Source organism: Gobio gobio (genome assembly GCF_949357685.1).
Source record: "Gobio gobio genome assembly, chromosome: 20".
In the NCBI taxonomy this organism is placed as follows: domain Eukaryota; kingdom Metazoa; phylum Chordata; class Actinopteri; order Cypriniformes; family Gobionidae; genus Gobio; species Gobio gobio.
The window spans coordinates 35,055,706-35,079,978 of record NC_137113.1 but is presented as its reverse complement, the minus strand read 5'-3'; the positions used below and the strand labels follow the sequence as shown (position 1 = coordinate 35,079,978).

Below are 24,273 nucleotides of genomic sequence, written 5' to 3'. Positions count from 1 at the left end.
TTGACATCCCTAGCTGGCAACATTTATTACCCAATTACTGAACTATTATTTGGAGGAGTATTGTACATTTCAGGTTTGTTCATTCATAGGATCTTTTGACTTTTGTGAGACAAGTAAAAAAGAGAAAAAGGTCAATATCGAGCATTGCCTTTGAGCTGAAACTGTGAAATAACACCACCCTGCAGAGCTTGCTAGCTGGTTAATAAACTCAACCAAACCTATATCAATATTAATATGAAGATTATTATGAACCTATTACGACATAAATCAACACAAAAGGACGTGAATGCGCACGTGAACTTCAGCGTGCTAGATTCTACAGGCGAAGGGTTTGAAACGGAACATTTTGAATGCGCTCTTCCCTTAACAACGCTGATACACGGACAACGAAAGCACACAGAAACAACATTTTATCAAAATCCTGTTCTCATTATAATGCTTTGACAGATTGACTCTGCACATCATGCACTTAATTTTATTATTCATGATTGAAGCGTTTACAGACATCACTGTTCGTTTTCAAACAACTTTAAATAAACTAGGTCTACTGTTAAAAAATACGAGAACAGTATAGCACTGCTGCATCACTAATATCAATGATTCTGAGAAAGAAATAGCCTATATCTAAAAAGAATATGACTGTCTCTAAACCGAGCATGAAATATGCGTTTGAGCTGAAACTGAAGAGAATGAACGACAGCCACTATAACGGCAGCGCTTTGCTAGCTTATTAAGCTCAACCAAACGCTTCTTATATTAGATTAATCAGATAGACAACATAAAAGTAATCTTACAACGACTTCTGGCAAGTTTTGTGGATAGAAATAGACATTTTGAACATTACACTCCAAATGAAACTTTTCATCAATTTAAAAGGTGACTAGCTTATAGCCTATTTTACTTCAATAAACTGCAGGGACGTGCAGAAAGTTCCTAAGGGGCAAGGGCTCAAATGTAAGAGAGGGGCAATATGTAAAAAAAAAAGTGTTTGGATACTATTTTATGTTTTTGCAAAAAGTCTCATGCTTATCAAGCCTGCATTTATTTAATCAAAAATACAGAGAAAAAAAAAAACAGTAGCCTGATATTGTGAAATATTATTACATGATGTTTTTATATATATATATATATATATATATTTTATTTATTTATTTTTATTTATATATTTTTTATTTATTTATTTTTAAGAGCATCACATATCATACAAGAGCTGCAAGTAATTTTCTCTTTGCCTTTTGTTGTTTGATTCACATTAATGGCTCAATCGTCACCAGGTTTATTATTAGATGCTGCCCCTTTAAGACCGAATGCAGATCTAATGATATCATTATGATATCATGATATCAAAAAAGCTGTATTTTTAAGAGCACTACCGGATATATTTCTTCAGAATAAATTGTTAATACCACCAAAAAGCTTGGTGATACAATACTTTGAGGGGATAAATTGGGCTTTTATTGTTACATTACACTGTAGTGGACATCAGTGAACATCACAACTATGTTATGAAAGATACAACAGAATGATTTGATATACTATTTTACTTTATGCAATATGTGTGTAAAATGGCCATAAATAAATGGGGCGAAAAAAGTGTACTAATTGGAGTAGTAATTGGCAACATTTTCATTAGAATATCTAATATTTCATGGGAATATTGATATATCATTTATTTTCCTGTTCACTCATTGTGTCTTCCAAAATGCCTGATTTTAGCTTTAAGTGCTTTTAAGTTGCTCTGATGTCCACTACAGTGGACGAATGAAATCGAGGTCCTGTTTATTAACATACGTAAGTTTAGTAAGTCATATTCTGATTTTGAAACCCCATAATAATTTTCTGAGATATTTATTTGCAACAAACTATTTGAAAATTAGATTTAAATGATAATCATATTTCCTTAAAACTTAAAAATGTGACGCGTATGGTGTCAGAAAAAAAATTACTAAAACATAATATCCACTACAGTTAACAAAATGCTATGCTTGTGTCTTGGGGGGGATATTTTGTTTTCTTTTTGCATTAAATATTTCATATACGCATGTACTATAATGTGTATTTCCATCACAGGTTTGGTCTTAAATTTCACACAAGGTGGTATTAAAAAGGTCTTAAAAAAATCTTAAATTCAACTTGTTCATATCTGTAGACACCCTGATTTAGTTCATACATTCATGTCCTCATATAGTGAGACAGCAGAGGCTGAAAACACAGCGTGCTTCACGGTGTACACTAGGCGGGGTTGCCTTGTACCGAGCCTGAGCGCGATTGTCCACCTCTTCCAAGCGGGCCAGAGACGGCTAAACAAACTGCACCTGGGGACAGTACGGAGTGATCACACTAGTCAAACGAAAAAGACTTTGGGGCTCAAACGCGTTCCGGCACGGCCTAGTGTGAGTACACACTAGGTGTGTGTGTGTGTGTGTAAATGAAACCTCACGTCTGTGCAATTCATTCACACAGACACAGGACATCCAGGGTTCATATTTAAATAGTCTTTTGCGTTTTAATATTCACTGACACGGGGGCAACTTTTTGAGCAATGTTGCCTTGCCAAGTTGCTGAGCGATGTTGCTTGGGCACTTTCCCATTGAACATGGGCCCTGCAGGTCTCCATACTGCGACTAAAACGGTTGCATTTGTGACTAAAAATATAAATTTGCGAGTGATGTTTTTGCTGAGATTGCCACTGGCAACCATATAAATTTACATGTTATGATTAAAAAAGATGGTTGAAGATCGGAGTCATCACGCGGGAGACGGGCTTGTTGAGGATCAGTGCTACTGGCTGTCGTTTCGATGAGGCCTTCACATCTCTGCAGACTCAAGTAGATCCTAACTTAAAGGGTAAGTTCACCCAAAAATGAAAATTCTGTCATTAATTACTCACCCTCATGTTGTTCGACACCCGTAAGACCTCCGTTCATCTTCGGAACACAAATTAAGATATTTTTGTTGAAAGCTGATGACTGAGAAAGGCTTCAGATAGGCCTCCATTGGCATTCAGTACATTTACACTCCCAAGACCCATAAAAGGCACTTAAAACGTCGTTACAAAGTCCATCTCACCACAGTGACTCTACAATAATTTTACGATGCGACGACAATAGTTTTTGTGCGCAAAAAAAAAATCTAAATAACACCTTTATCCAACTTGTTCTTGTCTTCCGTGTGTGCCTCCACGACGCATGCGCGAGAATATTACGCAGATCCGGCGTTCGGACACATGACCCAGAAGCGATTTGATTACAAGCAGAGGAAGACGCGCGTATCTAAGCTGTTTAATTTTACATTGATCGTGCTTTAGGTCTCGGCGTAGTTATGAAGGGTCTCGGATTCCCGAACCCCGGTGCTACGTCATATTCTATCACAACTATTGTCGCATCGTAAAATTATTGTAGAGTCACTGTGGTGAGATGGACTTTGTAACGACGTTTTAAGTGCCTTTTATGGGTCTTGGGAGTGTAAATGTACTGAATGCCAATGGAGGCCTATCTGAAGCCTTTCTCAGCCATCAGCTTTCAACAAAAATATCTTCATTTGTGTTCCGAAGATGAACGGAGGTCTTACGGGTGTCCAACGACATGAGTGTGAGTAATTTATGACAGAATTTTCATTTTTGGGTGAACTAACCCTTTAAACGTAGGCAACGTAGGCTGTGACAATGAGGGATGATTACCTTAAAATGTATGTTCGTTTGCAAGTTCGAGGGACTTTATTTAAATGTATTTAAATGCATACACCTCTTTAGCTATTGTCACGTGCCAGTGATTATTATCCCTCCACATGCCAATGTTGGCACGTGGGCCATAGGTTGCAATCCCCTGCCTTAGACTATACTACTGTTCATACCCAACAAAATGCCAAAAGACAAACCATCACACTTTGATCACTTTGAGAGAAAAGAAATACGGAAGTGAATGTGGGTGGAACTTCACACACATGTATTGGTAGTGTGGTTGTGGTAGCAGTACGGACCTGAAATAAACCGACATCACGCGCTGTTTTTTGTTGTTGTTTTTAAAAAAAATTATTGTTCGCATTTGTCTGAAATTCCTTGAGGGGATCTTCACCATAAGTGCTGTAAATGATCAGGACACCAATGTTACGGGCTGTAGACTTGTGTAAGACCCTGCTTAATATAACAGTAATGGATACGGAAGACTGACTCTTACAACAGCAGCCTGGAGCTCCCAGCAGACCAAGAAATGAAAATCTTTAATTGGCCCAAACTCTATTTTACATTTCCTCTGCATAATTGCTTTTTCAGGTCGGTACTCCTCCAGGGTCTTGCAAATCATTTGGCTGACTAAGTAATCAATGAGGTGAAGTTAGAGGAAACTTTCAGAACACTGACACCCGTCAGCGGCGATGTTAATATGTGGAAAACACTTAGACGCCGATGGAGCGTAGCGCCTGGACAGGCCCCTGTGAGCTGCTTTATCTCATTTGGAAGCACAGCACACAGAACTCATCACCTTGTCTGTAACCACTAAGGGTCTCTTACGATAATGCATGCTGATGAGTGGCTCTCCCTAAGATACTTCAGTTTTGTTGCTCCTGCGAATATTGCTTGGATCAATCTATTGTCTAGCAAAAAGTAGACGTTTATGTTCCTATTGTTCTCTAGACAGCAGAACAAAGCCCACTGGATCAGAGGGGAAGTAGATTATGGATGATTACTATAACTAGAAAGTTTTAATAATCGTTCTAATTCTATGAGAATAGGGACCCCCCACCCCCCACTGCTATAACTGTAAAGACACAGAGGAACAATTTTGTTGGAATCTTTTTCAGTTCCAGCATACACACCCAACTGGTTCCAAGAGACACAAAAAAAACAACAAAGGCAGTGTCAAAGACTTACAGCTGTTTTCGGTGATTGGAGATGGGTTTTTTTCAGCGATGAGGTATATCCTGACCTCTACCAAAAGACGCAACCGTATCGTAGACGAATTGGCTAAAGCACAGAGCCTTGCTCTGACAACTGATAGTTCATTTTTGTTTTGTGTCTTCATGCTTGCCTCGAGGGTAAGGGCCATTCATGGTAGTGCCGATTGAATGGCTCGAGATGGCAGTTTTGTATGGTTGGTTGATTAGTAGATGTTCCAACTTCAGGGGACGCATCATGCGTGCTGCTTTTCCATTGGTGATTGATGGTTGCTGTATTACTGTTAATTTCCTTAGTTCACTACTGCTTAAATTTGTTGCAACTTTGACGGTTGCTGTCAGTCACGTCGCCTCAACACACTAACTCTGCTGCCCTGTCAAAACGGTGTCAATGTAAGTGCCCCATGTCTGACATTTTCACATTATTACACATTCTTCAAATCGGATGTTAACGCCATTTATAGGTGTGTTACATGACCAGCAATCAGTCTTTAAAGAGGGTAGTTTGACTACAATGACTAAATTGTCATATATTAACAGTCATTTGGATGTTTGAGGTGATTGTGACAGCCTACTTTTTCATTTTTGGCTCTTCACATTCTAATGAAAAGGGAAATGTTCTGAATTACCAAAGTGGTGATATAACTGAAATTGTGTAAGTGCTGTTGTGTAATAGATTCTTAACAGCCCCTCTGCTTCTTTCGCCATGCTCAATGGGGGTTTTGTATGTTGTGGACCTTTTTCCAAAAGCTGCCATTAGCGTTTTGTCTGGTCTCCTTACTCACAGTGCATAGACATAATTGTGGTTATAGGTAAAATGATGAATACATACAGTAATGTAAGAATGGTAAACTGTGAGTGTTGTCTGGCAGACTATTTCACATTTGTGGTTATGACTGCAGAGGTGTGATTATTGCTTTGAAGATGTCTAGCTGTGTTTACATTGTCTTCTGGCCTGTGTTTGGCTAGTCATGGGATCAGAGAAAATGAATGGACTTAGGTCTAGTCTGTGGTCTTCAAAACTTAAAGGTGCACTAGTTTTTAACTTAAGGAATTAGTACTTTTGACATCTGTTATAAAAGTCATACACTCGCAGTCGCATGAGATCCAGTCACCTTAGTGGTCTACAAGGAGTAGTTTTTATTCTACATAACGAGACTTGTCATCTGCTCAAATAAAAAACGTTTAAAAAAAAAGTTAGTATTTTTAGCTGCAGCTCTTATTGTTTGCATGTGTGGTTACCACTGAGCACTGTTCACATAATTTGGAAGTATTGGAATTCATATTAGGAATTTCACTGTTTTAGCTTTTGAGAGAAGATTTCATCAGGTTTTATAATGTAGAGTGTGTAATATGTATGAAAAACCATACATCAGGAAACCTGATTGAGTTGATGTGCTCTTGATTTGTGCTTGCTTGAATGTGCAAACATTTTTATGAAATTAATAAAGAAATAATATAGTTTAAAATCAGTTGCATTTTAGCCAGAGAAACAAACAAATTATAAATTGGCACCGCTTTAGTAGTTTTATCTTAGTTACAACAGTATATTCCTCAAGTTATTACTAATAGTTTAACATTAGACCATGTCCTATTTCCCTTAGCTATTTTTACTACTCCTTACTGATTTAGGAGCATGACTGGTCATGTACTTAAAGTTGAAGTCGGAGTTCTGTTTCCTCTGACTGATGTTTTTACTCTTGACTTTTTTTTCTGTAGGAAAGACCCCGAGTTGGTCCATTGAAAGCACTGACCGCCACAGCTATTCATGGTACAAAAACCCATCTGAAAGCGACACGAGACCTTATCCCCAGACCACCACTTTAAAGTCTGAAAAAACAGAGGACAAGGATTCTTATGATCCCTGGAGCGCTGTGGTCGGTCTGGGGGCACGCTCCACATCCCTCTTTACCGGACATAAAAACCCTCCATCTACCTTGTGGGCATCCAGTAGTTACAGTCGCAGCAACATTCAGGGCACATCCTCCACTGACACTCGGTTAGACGAGTATGGCCAAAGGGACTTCAATGTTCCTGTTGAGCCATCTGAAAGCGAGGACCACTCTCAGTCTGTTCCCAGGGCGCCCAACTGCAGAACGTACTGCAGACCCAGTAAAGGCAAACAGCCTGGTGGAGCTGATGGGAGTGGAAGCGCTTCCAGTCATAGCTCCACGGGAGCGTTGCAGAACAGCGGGGCCGAAAATGCTGGGAAAACGACGAGTAGAGGTCGGACGAGAGACTACACAGTGCTACACCCGTCTTGTGTTTCCATGTTTAACGTCACCTTCCAGGACTCCATGGACCGCAGTGTGGAGGAGTACATGGCCAGCACCCCAGCGGCTGGTCCAGGAGATGCAGGAAGACTGAGGAAGAAAACCGAGTTAGAAAGCAAACCTTCCAGGTAATAGTTTAGTTTAAGAACATTACTGTAATCACATACAATTCTTAGTACTAGATTTATTTTGAACTGTACTATTGAACTGAACTGTATTATTTTTGGACAATGTTCTTAGTCTAATCTGTAGTCTACAATCTGTATTTATTGAGATTGCTGCTTATTGAAGAGATACAAGCTGAACTTGAACTTGTTGCCCATTTGAGTACCGCAGTTCAACTATTAATCCACAGCTCCAACCTAAACCGCTTACACTTAATGTCCCCCTGTAGTCAATAATTTTATCCCTTAAACTCCTCTTTGATCACAAAAATGACATATTTAAGTGTTTTTTTTCCACCTGTGAAAATAATTTCTTCATGCCTTTAAATAGCTGGAATGTAACTACACCCTTGCTTCATTTAGTATACGCAGAACCATGAATATGCAAATTAGTCCCTGCCTCCACTCACTCACACAAGCTCAGACTACCTGATGGTCAACTTTACTGTAGTAAATGCTGCACAATGGTTAGTGGAAATACTGGTTTAATTCAGCCATATATGTTTGAATCAGTGTTTACAGTGTCCTTGTTACATGTACTTACCATTGTAATAACAATAAACTATGCATAATTACATGCAACTAACCCTCAACCTAATCCTACCATAACCCTGTAGTAAGTACATGTTAATTAATATTACTCAGTGCATAAATATATAATTACACTGTAACAATGACACCGTAAAATAAAGTGTAACCCAGAACGGGAATGCATTTTATGTATCGCTCTCAACAATGTTGGACACAGAATGGTAATTAATATGATTGGCCTTTGGCTTGACTACGTTATCAAACAGCTAATAATGTGTTGCTAATGTTACACAAACCATGTTCCCGTTCACCATCTCAACAGCTGCCTTCTAAAAATCATTGTATAGAGGAACGCTTTGAAGAACTTAGATCATCAATGGAGAGAGGCATATAGTTCATCATAACATCTTAATATATATACATAATTCACCCGTTGCTAAATGTACCCGATTTTTTTTCATATCAACTGGGATTGGTTGCAACATGTTTGTGATAAAGGGAATGGGGGGTCGATTTCAAAGCGTGTTTTTGTTCACTACAGTTTTAAGGAGAAAATACTCAGCAATGGTGTTGACTGATGAATTTGCACATGGTTTGTTTAAAGCATATTAAAAACACATAACATAAACAACATTACAAATTTGATTTTCACCACAGGGGGTCTTTAAGGCCCTAATATACTTCAAGTGAAATCGAAGAACAGACTAGAGTAATGTCATTTAGAACAAAATCAGGCCAAAACAAAATTCATTTGAAGTTAATTTTAGAAGTTTGAAACCGCTTGCCAAAACAAACTTTACGTAAAAGTTCACTCCGGCTGGTATACACCTTTAAACTACCATTGGTCCGTGACGATTGCATAATAGGCAGGTGTGCTCTGCGGTTCCATCTTCTTTGATGTGGAAATCTTCTCTGGTTTATTTCTTTTGTTCAGTCCATTGAGGTCAGATGCAAATAAAAATATTAACACACTTTTTGGTTTTTATCAGAGAACTCAAACACTGGATCTCACAGTATTGTTTATCCATCAGCGAGTGAATGCTTTTGCTCCAAGCTCACGCTGTGCTTTCTTTTGGGCTGAGCTGATAAATGGTCTGTATGAGGCGGTTCAAACGAGTAGCACTGTTTTGTTCTGCTTTTGGCGTGCTTGCCCTCTAATGTTTCTCATACGCAACAGAAATGGCAGCGCTTACAAGTTGGTCAAATAGTAGTGGCAGCAGTGCCACCTCTAACCAAAGTCAGTTGCACCGGCAGGAAAAAAGTTGCAAAATGTGACCATTTAGTCACAGTCTAGAGCCGTGTGAATGTCGGTGCCTTAAAATAAAGAAATATTAAAAATGTATTTGATGCCGTCTAGTTTTGGTCATTTGAAGTGGCTTTTGTCCACTCCGAGTCCACTGACCTACGTAACAAATAAAATCAAATAATTTGAGGATGTTAGCATGAGGATTGACAAGTTTTTGATTCACCAGACCAAATATGGAGACATCAACTTCAAGTATACACACAGATGAAACAAAATGTGAAAACCCTGAAAGATGCCATATAATTCTGTTAAATTCATAATTCATTGGTTGCTCTCACTTGGCCTCATTCTTTCATGTTTGATTTGAAGTCTACATGTGTGAGATTCTGACTGTTTGTCTGTTGGGTTTTTAGTCGTTCCAGACCGACACAGAGCAAAATGAAAAGCAGTAAGCTGGAACTCTTTGGGTTTGATGACGCTGATTCTGTGGTTGAGGATGACGACTCTGCCTCAGGAAGCTCTAACTACAGGATCAAATACTTTGGCTTTGATGAACTGACTGATAGTGACAGTGAGGAAGACGAGGAATCATCTGAAAGAAGGAAAGCCAAGAGGAAGGCTGCGGCTGCCGCTGCTGCTGCGGCTGCGGCTGCCGCTGCCGCAGCAGTGCCACTGATGTCTTTAGAGACAAATGTTGACAGTCCTCCTCAGCCCAGAGAGATGCAGGACTCTCAGAGCAGTCACAGTCACTGCCTTAAACACGGTCAGTATTTACACTCAACACTTTCTCTAGGGATCTAGCTTTTGGCTCTGTTTACATCACAGCACCTGCATGAATGCATAGGAAATCTGCCCAATCTCACAATGTCATCAAGAACAGACCTAGATTCTATTTCATTGCAAAATAAGTACTATTTTATACAGAAAATAAAGATTTTTTTAGGACCATTGTTTTAAATTTTCTGACAGGTGCGCTCATACAAAAACAAATATCATAAATCTTAACTTATTTATACATCACGTTAGCATGTTGCACTGATTTTAATAAATTGGAATTATTGGAAGTAAAAATAGGTGTTAATTTTTGATATACTTTGTATGTTTATTTATTTTGTGGTGAAATCTGTCTTTTTTTTCATTGTTATTTTGCTCTTGTATTATGCCTTTTATTAATTGTTATGCTCTTTCTTGAGCTGCACGATTAATCGCAATTAACATTAAAACATAAATTGCGCTTAAATCTTTTTGGCTTATCGCGGTTTATGAAATTGCAAAGGCTGCGATTGTGTTTATTTTTTATGCACAGTTTGTTAGTGCAGGAAGGCTCTGTGATCAGTAGTAAATGCTGCTCCATCTGAAATCACTGCGAGTTTGAGTCGCTTATAATGTGCATTTGAAAAAGCAACACGCGTCAAACATCTTTCCAAACATGAGAAGGATTGTCATGTTTAACCAATCAGTGTTTCAATCTTCTGTTTATTCAGCTCACCTATTGTATGATGTTTATAGTTGTGTTGCACGATATACCGGTACTAGAAAAGTATCGCGATACCCTGTTATTAAAAACGGTAAGATATGAATTTGTATTAGTACTGGTACTTTATTTACTTTACAGCTGTATATAATGCTACTGTTAAATAGACCTACTGTGGCTGAAAAATAAAGCACTGTTTTTGTCATATGGTTTGTAATTGAAATTTTTGCTTAATTTTTAAAAACAAAGATAAAATATACAAATATAAAATTCACACTGGCATGTAGTTATCATTTTTTAAATAAAGAGGAGGGAATGGTCATAAAAAATCGGGCAGGATTATGCTGGCCAAGTGAGATGAGTTTTTTTTAAATGCGTTTAGTTCTGTCATATTATTCGATTACTTTTACAGTTTTTTTTTTGCCGTGGTATCGATTCAGTATCGGTATCGAGGTATTTTAGTCTGGTATCGTATCGAAGTCATAATTTTGGTATCGTGAAAACACTAGTTCAGGGATTTCCTGGAATGACGTGCACTATCGTACTTCTGCGTTGCATATTTGGAGTTTCTGCGCGAGAGCGCCCTCTGGCTTTCAGATGGAGCAGCATTTATTACTGATCACAGCGCCGTGCTGCAATGAGAATCTGTGCAAAAATTAATTGAAGCCTTTGACAAATCACATGCGGTTTCATTTCCGATTAATCGTGCAGCCCTAGCTTTTTCATTTAGCAGGCACATGGCTGATATTTGCTTGTGGTTTTACAGATCTTCTAGAGTTCCCAGAGATCCCCTTCCCCTCTGAGACAGTGAGGAAACCTCAGGTTAAAGCTCAGGAGAAAGCCAATGAGGGCAGCAGGAAGATCTTCAGTGGACCCAAGAAGGTGAGGTTCATAGCATCTTTTCCATCATTCACCTAATGGTTTGTGATGCCAGTATATGTTTTGGAGCGTGATGTACTCTGTGTTATTTCATTTAGAATCGGAAGGATGTTTTGCCCATTTCACTAAAGTAAAAGGTGCCTTACTGCCATCATGTAAAGAAAGGAAGGCGTTTGATTTGTTGTTTTCTGGTTTGTGTACATTAACGTAGTGAATGCAGAGGATGGAAAGGGCATTGCGCCATTGTCGACAGCGTGAGTTTTATCTGTAATGACAGTAATATAGTTATATTGCTCACCCCCGCTGACAGCTCAGCCATTATTACGACTGCTCCTGCGGCTGTGGTATATGCACAGGCTGCTCTGGGGTTATGATTGATTAAGTCATGATTGAACTTTAAACATAAAAATGCTCAAACAGAGCAATGCTTTGATAGCTCCACCGTGTTTACACTTTCTGGGGTAATTAGCCTGTGAATGGCTTACTTCTAGATGACTTTACATATTAAATGGCACTACTTTCCTCCTTCCACAAGTCTGTCAGCGAAGGGAACATGTGAACATGTTTATGGTCATGTGACCCAATGTGACGCAATTCATTTTAATTTTGATATGGCAGGAGAGTTGGAGTTAACGTATAAACAGAATAATTCAAGTTGTTTGGTTGTGATATACAATTTCATTATGCATTTCATATTTAGTGTAAAAAACGTTTCATAGGGAAGAAATGTTTAATGCTCAACTTGTAAGGTTAAGACCAGATCAGGAACACGCATAGATAGAAAGCATATTTTAAAACCTTGTACATTTATTTGTAATATATTAAAGGGGTGGTAAACCACGATTTCACTATTCTAACTTTAGCTAGCGTGTAATGTTGCTGCTTGAGCATAAACAACATCTGCAAAGTTACAACGTTCAAAGTTTAAAGCAAAGGGAGATATTTGCTTTTAAAGAAATCAGTTTCTAAGAACTACAGCAAACGGCCAGTAGGCGACTACACACATTCCTCCAGGGCTTGCTGACATCACCAGGCTCAATATTTACATAAACCCCTCCTCCGAGAATATTAAATAAGGGGGGGTGAGGCCATTTTGTATCGCGGCGCTGTTGTGGTATAGTAGGCTGGAGTGTTGTTGCCGCGATGCCGAGGAAACGCTGTTATTTTCATCCGGATTGCAGGTCTGGGGGTACTTGCTCTGTTCAGCCTTCATAGGGACGGGGGTGCGTTGCAGAGCGTTTAAAACACAGCATGTTATATGCACGTGTGTTTGAGTCAGCGGGGAATCAGGCGCGCGCAGGGCTCCCTGCAGAGGAGATCTAACATCTAAGCACATCTAACAGAGGAAAACATCCACCGTCTTCGCGATTTCAATGCCAGATTTGCACAACGTCAGCTGCGTGAAAAAAACACTGCCGGTGCGTGGATGCACGACGCGCGCGCTGCACATTTCACGGAGGACAACACAAACTTCCACAAACTTCGCAAGTTCAATACAGGATATGCACAACGGCTTGTCCTGAAAGCTGGATTTACAAACAGAAGCTGTTCACGGGCCACAACCTGTAAGTCTGATTTATTTTTCATCTATGTGTTTTCCTGTAATAGGTTGTAGCAAGGAAGTAAACAGATGACAGCGCTGTTCTGCAAACCAGTCTGTTAAATGCTCATTCATACTTAACGATATCCGACGAACATCTAACGTTACAAACATTAACGTTAAAATCTCAACAGCGAACCTGGCATTAGTGTAAATGATTCTTTGATTAGAGCTTTTATGTATTGTTTATCTTCAGGCATGCTAAACATGGTTCTGTGTGTGATTTGGCTAACTTACTAAAGTCAGTGCTTAGTGTTCGTTTTGGGTTAACGTTAGTTCTTGCGACAGATATTTGGCTATAATCGTTCTAAAAATACAAAAGTTAAAGTGCCATTCAGTAGCGATCATTATAGATCCGCAGTCTTTACTCTCGAGGACTGAGCAGGTTCTGCTCGATCATCTTCACTCAAATGTTCTGGGTCTGATTCGGGCTCATATGGTTTTATTGACGCCGTTGTTTCTAATACTGAACAGCCTCCGGTAAGGGGCGTGACGTTTCCGACGTGCACTGCGGTTAGTGAATCAGAACACACTGAGCCAGCTAACCAATCTGAGCCCACTGCGTATTTTTGAGGGACTGGCTTCATACAACCCGGAAAGCATCAGACCGTTTTACAAGGAGGGACAGAGCAGTGTAGAATAAAGGTCAAATATATGACAAATAAGGCAATTTTTTTTAAAACGAAGCATGAACACATGTTACAGTGCACCCCACAAACACAGTCAAGCCTTCAAAAGAATGTGTTTTACCACCCCTTTAACAGCAATAAGATATTCCTTTTGTCGCTGCCTAGCTTTGTCCTGCAACATTCCATGTGGTCTTTCATTGCTCCCTTCGCCAAGTGCTTTCCAAACAGCGTTGCAAACAAAGAGTGAGTAGGGCATAGGGATGCTCACTTTCGATTGGAATTTACTCCCAAATTACACCCAAAAATAAAAATTCTGTCAATTCTTCCAACAAATGCATTGAAAGCGTAAGCAGTGTGTGAGTGGGAAAAAATACGTATATATAATGTATGATAATGCAATGGGGAATATTTGTGGGTCATAAAAATAATAATAATAATTTGATAATAAAAAAGTAATAATAAAAAACAAATATCTTCTCTCTTCTTTATTTTGGCTTAAAATATTGCAATAGTATCATATCGTGAGCTCAATATCATGATTTGTGCCGAATCGTGACATGAGTGTCTAATTACACCCCTAATAGTTAGATGGTTTAACATTTGAAAATGCAAAAAATTGTACAAACAAGCCCAGTAAACCTGGAATTTGAATTCACATTTTTTTTATCGCTATCATAATTTTTTAAAGGAAAATTGCAGGCTGTGCTTCTACATAGTACAATAAAAAAAGGGTTCCCGGTTCTGTGCAAGATGAGCTTTATTGGCAGCATTTGTGGCATTTTTATCTATCACCACAAAAAAAGACATGGTCAAGCAAAAAACAAAAAATGCTTCTAGCCAGAGCAACAAATGTTAAATGTGTTGACCGTATCAGATAAGTTTCACAAACGTGTACCATTGTCATGTAAACCCGGTAACTTCTGCATATGTGCAAGATACAAAAAGGGAAGTCTTTATGGAGAAACCACTAATCACATGAATTGGGTTGATAGCTCATTCTCCCAACTAATTCGACCAGTAATGATGGGTTTTATTTTATATATAATTTTTTTTTTTACTAACATTTTAAAGGTGTTGTACTTTTTTGTTTGTGATGTAATAGCTAGTAATTTTACTTGTAAATTTAACCAATGTAAAATATTTTCATAAGCCCTTTTGCTGGGAAATGATGTCTTTATGGTGCTCTTCTTAAAGGGGTCTTGAGCTGCATTTATTTTATGTGTCCTGAGGCGCACTTATAATTTAACTCTCTCTCTCTCTCTCTTGTAAGACCTGCTGCTCTTGCTTTAATTACCCACTCATCTGATTTTGCATGCAAAATAAGTATTTCACTTTTACAAAACTTTTACTACACTTTTATCTTTACTATTACAGCTGCTGAGATTAAATAATAGATTAAATAAATAAAGTTTTGACTGACAGCATTATATTTAGAATGCAGTGATTTCCATTGCAACACCATTTCTGTACTTTTGCGAATGCTTGCATCATATCTAAAACATTGCAAACACGATGTAAAATAAGAGATTCCTTGTGAGGTCTTTGACAGGTTCAGTGATTATAACATGGGTTTGACTGACAGCTCCAGTGATTTATAAAAAGGGAGCATTCTTTGATCGCTTTCTGTATATAATTTGAGCTGTTTTTGGATTAACAAGGAAGTTATGAGTTCTGAAACTTTTAGCATGTTTTATAGTACAATTAAATTTTATTTCTCAATTCATGACCCCTTTAATTTTTGCAAAAGCAAGTATGTTAGCCAGTAAAATAACTTGTAAAATATCACACCAAGGCATAAAGCATTGAATATTAACCTTGTATTGAGTGCACAGTATTCCTTTCATGTGCCTTCAACTGTAGTTACAGGAAGAGAGTCGAAAGTGATGTTCTTATTCATGACAGTTGTGAAATATGAGAGGTGTTTGAAACTGGTCAAAGCTCAGCTTTGCTGTGACTCCTACGGCCACCGCTGAACATGCCAAGGGCAGAACCTGCTCATCTCTTGCTCGATACTCAACCTCAGGCTGATTCTCCTGCATGAATCATTTATATGGGGATGTTGCACTTTAGCTTTGCGTTTTTCTCTCTCTCTCGCTCTCTCTCGCTCTCGCTCTCACTCGCTCGCTTTCTCTCTCGCTCTCACTCGCTCGCTTTCTCTCTCGCTCTCTCTCGCTTTCTCTCTCGCTCTCTCTCACGCTCGCTCGCTCGCTCTCTCTCTCGCTCTCTCGCTCTCTCGCTCTCTCGCTCGCTCGCTCGCTCGCTCTCTCTCTCGCTCGCTCGCTCGCTTTCTCTCTAGCTCTCTCTCTCGCTCGCTCGCTCTCTGTCTCGCTCCCTCCCTCTCTCCCTCTCCCAAAGATGCCATGAAATGAAAGTTGTGATAGTCTTTTCTTCCCTAATGTGATGTATATCTGAGTGAAACAAGAAAACATGCAGGGCATGGTGACTTGAAAGACTTAATTTAGAAACAACTTCTCTGAGAGTGTTTTCATGGTGACCTGAAAGACTTAATTTAGAAACAACTTCTCTGAGAGGGTGTTAGTGTGTTGTGCTTTGGGTGTACTAACAAGATCTCTAGACTGTTAGGCTGTATTTATTTGTTTTGAATCTGAATGGGCAATTAAAAAATATATATTTGAACCTGTATCAGCAAAGTGTTCGCAGAAATTAAGAAAGCTAGTTTGTTTGCTTGTTACTTGTTTGATTACCTTCTTTTTTATTTAGGTTACACATTTAGCCCATTTAATAATTTTATAGCTTGACTCTCTGAACAGTGAGTTTTTCTTGCTTATACTCTGAACGGGCCATTCATGTGGATTTAATCTCACTCAGGACGCGTGCTGTCTGTCCCTGACTAACCGCTCCAACTTGTAGTGGAGCTGACGGCTCACAACGAGAAATTCCATAAATACAAATATGGGGGGGTATCTGAGGTGTCCTTCTATTGTTAGTATGATTTTTACATCATAAAATTTCATAATTTAGAAATAAAAGGCATTTTTCCCATACTGATGTTTGCCCTCTGGCTGAATGCCCTGTTTCAAGGGGCTCATCTGCTGTAAGTCTTCAGTTAAAACGCCCACTGTTCGGATTGGCTGACATCTTTGCATTTGAAATGAGCGGAGGGGGCGCGGTTTAACGAGGTCTACGAGGCACAAACCTGCCAGAGAGACGGATGTCACTTCTCATCATTTCTCTCAGCACGTCTCAGTTCAGTGAATTGTTGTAGTTACTAGTATATACTTCAGGTTATTAGTTTATTTCTAGTCGGAGGGACTGTCACTCATGTCAGAAAGTTTGTAACTTTAGTAAATGATGGATCAGCGCTGACTCGAGACACGAACCGTTTAGAACGATTCAGTCCGATTTGGTGAACTGGTCTTCCTCCTTATTCTACCAACTTTGTAACCCATGTAATGTATGATTACAGCTGTCGAGATGAACGAGTTACGAGTAAGTGTTGATTATAGCATTATTTTTAGATATTTTCCTATCATATGAAAAGCGCCAGTGACGTGCATTGAGTATACAGCGCAAACAAAGACACAACAGCGCAGTAATCGAATGTAATCCAATTTATTGTGGGGAAAGCTGGCTAGCCTAGCCCGGATACGCTCACGCTTACCCCCCTTCTTCTTAAAGGGTAACTTCAGTGATTTTAGCATTAAGCTTTTTATTTAAACTGGGTAATTTATACAGTAGAAATGTGAAATTATTTTTGAATTTGGTGCCTTCTAGACTGAGAAAAGACAGAAAATGTATTTTTGTCTCATGTGCATGATAGACAACAACTCCCAGAATGCACTTGCTTCGCTGCCCTACGAGGCCACTCCGTACACCGTCGTTTTGATCTTCATAGTAATACAATCATTTCGTTCAGTTAGAGAATAAACACTACAATTAAAAACTGAACGTGTCTTTTCAATAAAGTGTGAGTGAGCCGAACGAGAGTCACGTCACAGACGCAGCAGTGTCAGATTTCATTCAAGCTGAGCTGAGGTAACGTTAAGCGCCAGTCTGGCACGTTTTCAGATCGCATGTGGAAGCTAAACTATACCAGGAATTCATTGAAAAGTTGAAACACTCACTTTACTCTGCACCGCGCTCCGTTATTAGGATTGTCCGTGCGGTCGTCTTTGTCTTTACATTCTGTGTGTGAGATCTCTCCCCTATGGGCGGGTTGATAACATGCGGAACATGCGGGCCTAATGCTAAATCACTGAAGTTACCCATTAATCTCGCGCCACGTGTGGCGCCTCCGCTGTGGGCGACATGCAGTACTGGGGGTTGGTGATGTTGAAGGCCGACCAGCCAGTGCAGCCCGAGCTTCGGCGTGCGTGAGGTTTATCTCTAAAGATGTGGCTCTGCCGATGTTGAGCAGAAACTCACAACTGCATGCACATTTTAGAACCGATAGACGCGACGAGGATGTACAAAAATACTGACTCTCAAGATAGAAAACACGAAAAGACCGTTCTGTCGGGAGAGAAAGAAGCCGCAGCGTGTGCACGAATAATAAATAATTAGCTACACATCAGAAATCACTGATCACAGATCAGAAAGAACTGAAAAAAGACTTCTGTTTTAATTTGTACATCCAAATACTGAGAAACTGCCAGCATTCACTCGTTCACAAGCCATGATCTCTCGAGGACAAACAACTATGGCGCTCGCATGGGTGTGCCAAATTCTCTGGGCGGAGGAAAGGGAGGTAACCGTTCCTGTTATGACGTCATAACTGGAAAATTCAAGATCAGCTCGTCTGAGCTGTCATTTTCTCAAAGGCAGAGAAAGACACCCAGAACTCTGTTGACACCGATCAAAATTTCTAGCCACTTGGGGACAATATTCAGGCTAGGGGAACTCATTAATGTTGAAAAACCTCATGAAATGAAATTTCATGCCATGGGACCTTTTAAATCTTAAAAAAAGAGAGAATCTAGTTCACCACACGAATCAACTAGTTAAATTTGGGCAATTTGTTGAAAATGTTCTATTTCCTAGGATGATTTAAAAGGAGGGGAAAAGCTTTTTAAAAACAATCATTATAATTTTAAAGAATATAACATCAATATTGATAATAATTGATACCTGTATTGAAATAAATGCTGTTCTTTTGAACTTTCTATTCATCAAAGAATCCTGACAATCCTAACTGTTTTCAACATTGATAATATGTTTATTGAGCATCAAATCGTCTTATTAGAATGATTTCTGAAGGATCATGTGACACTGAAGACTGGAGTAGAGATGCTGAAAATTCAGCTTTGCATCACATAAATAAATTACATTTTAAAATATATTCAAATATAAAAGTTTTTACATTTACATTAATTTTATATATATATATATATTATATATATAAAATAAATAAATAAATAAATAAAATAAAATAAATGCAGCCTTGGTCAACATAAGAGACTTCTAAAACATTACAAAAATCTTACAGATCAAAAACCTTTGAACGGCAGTATATATACAGTGCATATACTGTAGAGCCCGACCGATATATCGGCGGGCCGATATTATCGGCCGATATTAGGCTTTTTCCAAACTATCGGTATCGGCATTTATGATGGCCGATAAATTAATATTTTTAAAAAAATAAAAAAACCGGACGAAACACCTCTCAAACACATTGAGTGTTGGCGTTTCATAGTTTGTCCACCAGAGGGCGCTCTACAACGTGCCGGCTGGCAACACCACCAGCTGATCCAGCAGAGTCATGCTGAGCTTCAGCGCTCTGAGCGCTGCATTCACAACACAGATCATCCGCGAAATGCATGTAAGTTGGCAACGAGACATGCATTGCTTGAATTGAATAACAGTTAAAAGAACATCCCCATCAGTTTTCTTAACTCAAATAACATGACACAATTTGTAACTGCCAAGTCCAGTTTTGCTGTTACATGTAAGCCAAGAGAGCTGGTAATTACGCTAGGTTACAGTTGACTGACTTATTTTACCTCGGACAATGTGACTGAATAAGATGTATTTCTTTAATAGTCTGACAGTTTGACATCATGAGACGTATCATCTCTCCCCTGCCCGTTATTTTGAAAAAGTATACATATTTCTAAATTATAACTTATCATAGACGCTAACCACAAAGCTAGCTAATGCCATGGCTATCAGTGGGAGACCGCTAACATTAATGCGCCTTGAAAAACACAACAAACTTATTCTGCCTGAATAAAGTAATGATTACTGTATTTATAACTAGTATATTTGTAGTTCCAGTCTCTGCATTGTAAATCGTAAGTTAGGCTCGTGAAGAGTGAACGAAAGTGCGTGACTTCGTTCAGACGCCGCATTAACGAGTCAAATAATGGATTACACGAGTCATCATCAGTAACGTTAGTAGATTTTAGAAGGCAGGCAGCAAATGATGATTGAAAATGGTTTGTGGTAGCTTGATGGATAGAATTAAAAGTGCATGTAAAGGGATAAGCAAGTTGACATTGTAATTATAAGGTGGCTCATATTTATACTGTATATAGTTTATGTTTTGCTGTTGTTGTTATTTATCAGAACTTCTAGAACTTAACTGAATATTTTTTTTTCCAGTCTTGCTAAAAGTTATATTTATAAAGCTTACCACATCTATTAATACTGGTAACTTTGATTTTTTGTTTTTGTTAGCCCAAACGACTTTAAGTTTCATATCTTAAGTTTGTATTTTTATACATTTTATTTATCAGAACTTTAATATATTTTATGTTCCTCTGTTCTGTTGTGACAATAAAACAAACAAGTTTATTTTTAAACTGCATTATCATATTATTTTAGAGAGGCTGAGGGATCATGAATAATTACAAATAACTAATGTATAAGGGAAATCTGTTTGTGTTTTTTTACGCGTTTCTGTTATTTTTTATTTTTTTTTTATATATATCGGCTGATATATCGGAATATCGGATTTTTAAGTGACCAAATATTTGTATCGGTATCGGCCTTAAAAATCCTTTATCGGTCGGGCTCTAATATACTGTAGTGGGGAGAACAAGTAAATGATACACTGCCGATTTTGCAGGTTTTCCTACTTACAAAGCATGTTGAGGTCTGTAATTTTTAATCATACGTAATCATAATTAATTTGCATTTTATTGCATGACATAAGTATTTGATCACCTACCAACCTGTAAGATTTCCGGCTCTCACAGACCTGTTAGTTTTTCTTTAAGAAGCACTCCTGTTCTCCACTCTGGAGATTACCAATTACCTGTATTAACCGCACCTGTTTGAACTCGTTACCTGTATACAAGACACCTGTCCACACACTCAATCAAACACACACACTCCAACCTCTCCACAATGGCCAAGACCAGAGAGCTGTGTAAGGACATCAAGGATAAAATTGTAGACCTGCACAAGGCTGGGATGGGCTACAGGACAATAGGCAAGCAGCTTGGTGAGAAGGCAACAACTGTTGGCACAATTATTAGAAAATGGAAGAAGTTCAAGATAACGGTCAATCTCCCTCGGTCTGGGGCACCATGCAAGATCTCACCTCGTGGGTCATCAATGATCATGAGGAAGGTGAGGGATCAGCCCAGAACTACATGGCAGGAACTGGTCAATGACCTGGTGAGAGCTGGGACCACAGTCTCAAAGAAAACCATTAGTAACACACTACACCGTCATAGATTAAAATCCTGCAGCGCACGCAAGTCAGCGCATGTCCAGGCCTGTCTGAAGTTTGCCAATGACCATCTGGATGATCCAGAGGAGGAATGGGAGAAGGTCATGTGGTCTGATGAGACAAAAAATAGAGCTTTTTGGTCTAAACTCCACTCGTCGTGTTTGGAGGAAGAAGAAGGATGAGTACAACCCCAAGAACACCATCCCAACCATAAAGCATGGAGGTGGAAACATCATTTTTTGGGGATGCTTTTCTGCATCCGACTGCACCGTATTGAGGGGAGGATGGATGGGGCCATGTATCGTGAGATCTTGGCCAACAACCTCCTTCCCTCAGTAAGAGCATTGAAGATGGGTCGTGGCTGGGTCTTCCAGCATAACAATGACCCGAAACACACAGCCAGGGCAACTAAGGAGTGGCTCCGTAAGAAGCATCTCAAGGTCCTGGAGTGGCCTAGCCAGTCTCCAGACCTGAACCCAATAGAAAATCTTTGGAGGGAGCTTAAAGTCTGTATTGCCCAGCGACAGCCCCGAAACATGAAGGATCTGGAGAACGTCTGTATGGAGGAGTTGGCCAAAATCCCTGCTGCAGTGTGTGCAAACCTGGTCAAGAACTACAGGAAACGTATGATCTCTGTAATTGCAAACAAAGGTTTCTGTACCAAATATTAAGTTCTGCTTTTCAGATGTATCAAATACTTATGTCATGCAATAAAATGCAAATTAATTACTTAAAAATAATACAATGTGATTTTCTGGATTTGTTTTAAATTCCATCACTCTCAGTTGAAGAGTACCTATGATAAAAATTACAGACCTCTACATGCTTTGTAAATAGGAAAACCTGCAAAATCGGCAGTGTATCAAATACTTGTTCTCCCCACTGTAGCAAAATGCTCTTCTCTAGAGTTATTTTTTTAATGAGTTTATGGGCATTCTTTTGTGAGAACAGCACAATAGGTTTTAGATTCAAGAAACTATATCATTACAGATTAAAATCAAGATTTCAGCCCTCCAAATCCATTTTGGCCCGAAGACATAAATGGCTGTTTCGGGCGAAAATTTTTAGTAGCCAAAATTTCAGTAAATCCCTGAATAATAGTTGAATTGTTTATTTTTATACGCGTTTGTACATTTATTTTTAAACCCATTAGTAGTTTCTTGAGGATGCAGTTGATGGCAGTACTTCTGCTGGAGAAGTGACTGACTGTAGTGAAATGACTCTGCAGCTGCAGACTTAAGCTATGGGTTGTGAAGCTTATTTTCTCTTTTCCTAAGCACTTGACACTTCAGTAATGACATGGTTATTATACTTCAAGCTAATTTAATTAAGGTGCATGGCTATTGACGCACAGGTGCTGGTGAGTCACGTAGTTTTTTTTAAACCCATTTATATCATTGGACAGCTGTGGCAATGACTGTGATGGTTTGTAAACTAGCTGAATTCAAAACCGCCTCGTTTTTTTTTTACAGCGTAGGCTGAACGCATCCGAACACGTCTCATGCGTTCACTATTCAAGTTTTCATTTGCCTAAAGACGACGGTCATGCATGCTGTTTTTGTTTTTACTGTTCAATTATTTGTTTGGTTTTCCAAATGCAGTTGGAATTGAGAAATGTATTTTACCCTGATCGTTTGACAGACAAGAGTTCATTGTACTATAAAACATACGGTGAGTTTCAGAAATCAAAACGTCCTTGTTAGTCCAAAAACAGCCTTTATTGAAACCAAGCTGCTAAAACATTCACTTGATGAATGTAGCAACATTAGTAGCTAGTGTTTACTGATATTGATTTCATTTTGATGGCTGATATTAGAGATGCACGATTCTGTATAAATTGAGAATCACCATTTCAAACAGATTGTGTTTTCCCCACGATTCTGATAAGTCGGCTAAATAAAATAACATGTAGTTTACTAGATGTTCTGACAAAATGTTATTTGCTGCAATCTGAATTAATTATTAGTGGATGAATCAGTGTTTTTGAACAAATCTCTCGGATGAATCTTCTCTTTCCTGTAGCTCAAACAGTAGAGCATGGCGCTAGCAACGCCAAGGTCATGGGTTTGATTCCCAGGGAAAGCAAGAACTGACAAAATGTAAAATGTGTACCTTGAATGAAATGTAAGTCGCTTTGAATAATTCATTGACATTTACATTTTATCCAATGACAAATACATTTTTTAAGTCACTTGTCGCCACCTGGTGGCGTAACGGTGTAATCGATACAATTGTTATTTGAATTAGGGCTGGGCCACAAAACGATCTGCGCTTCGACTCTTTCTGCAACCTGCAGATCGTGGCGGGGCTGCACGTATTGCCCTGTCCCATACCTATTCCGATTAGCTCGATCGTCTTTCATAGGCATACATGATAGAAAATGTGTTCTTACTCGGTGTAGGAAGGAAGCTAATTCATTCAGTGTATGTCAAGTAAAAAAACAGCATTCATTCAAAGCATTCATAATCACAGAAGGAAAAAAAAAACATTAGCCTGTAAATGTCCCTGAAATTAATGTTTTGCTAAATTAAGCTGGTCTTTAGACTACGCACAAACGACCCCACAACATTTCACAAAAGTAAAGTTTATTATCAACAGCAGGAGGGTCGGGTCTTCAGGTAGAGGAATAAGTTATGAAAAAACGGTCCCACGGTCAAATATTGCGATTTCACTTTCTGAAGTAGACCTATATTAAAATCGAGATCTCCGAGACCCGTTACGTGACTGAACCTTTTGAACAGATTTTTTTTAAATCAGCTGGCTCACAAATAACATTGAATCATTAATGTGTGAAATCGACAGAAATTGCGAGTTGTTAACCAAAACACCTGAATTTGTCTCAGATTCTCAGAATAATGCTCTAGCTCAGTGGGCTTTGCTATTTTTTTTTTTTTTCCAGGAGAGCCACACTGATAGGACAAAATCAATAGGAGAGCCACTTTTACCGC

At 38.8% G+C, this 24,273-nt stretch overlaps 1 protein-coding gene across 1 annotated transcript in view; it reads left to right on the top strand.

The window, feature by feature from the left end:
* waplb (WAPL cohesin release factor b) overlaps window positions 1–24,273 on the top strand; it is a 71,725-nt gene that overhangs the window by 10,008 nt on the left and 37,444 nt on the right. The window contains exons 3-5 of the mRNA XM_079801129.1: window positions 6,610–7,291; window positions 9,518–9,867; window positions 11,345–11,460. Of these exons, the coding sequence (XP_079657255.1) occupies window positions 6,610–7,291; window positions 9,518–9,867; window positions 11,345–11,460 (1,148 nt within the window). The remainder of the gene's footprint in view (window positions 1–6,609; window positions 7,292–9,517; window positions 9,868–11,344; window positions 11,461–24,273) is intronic.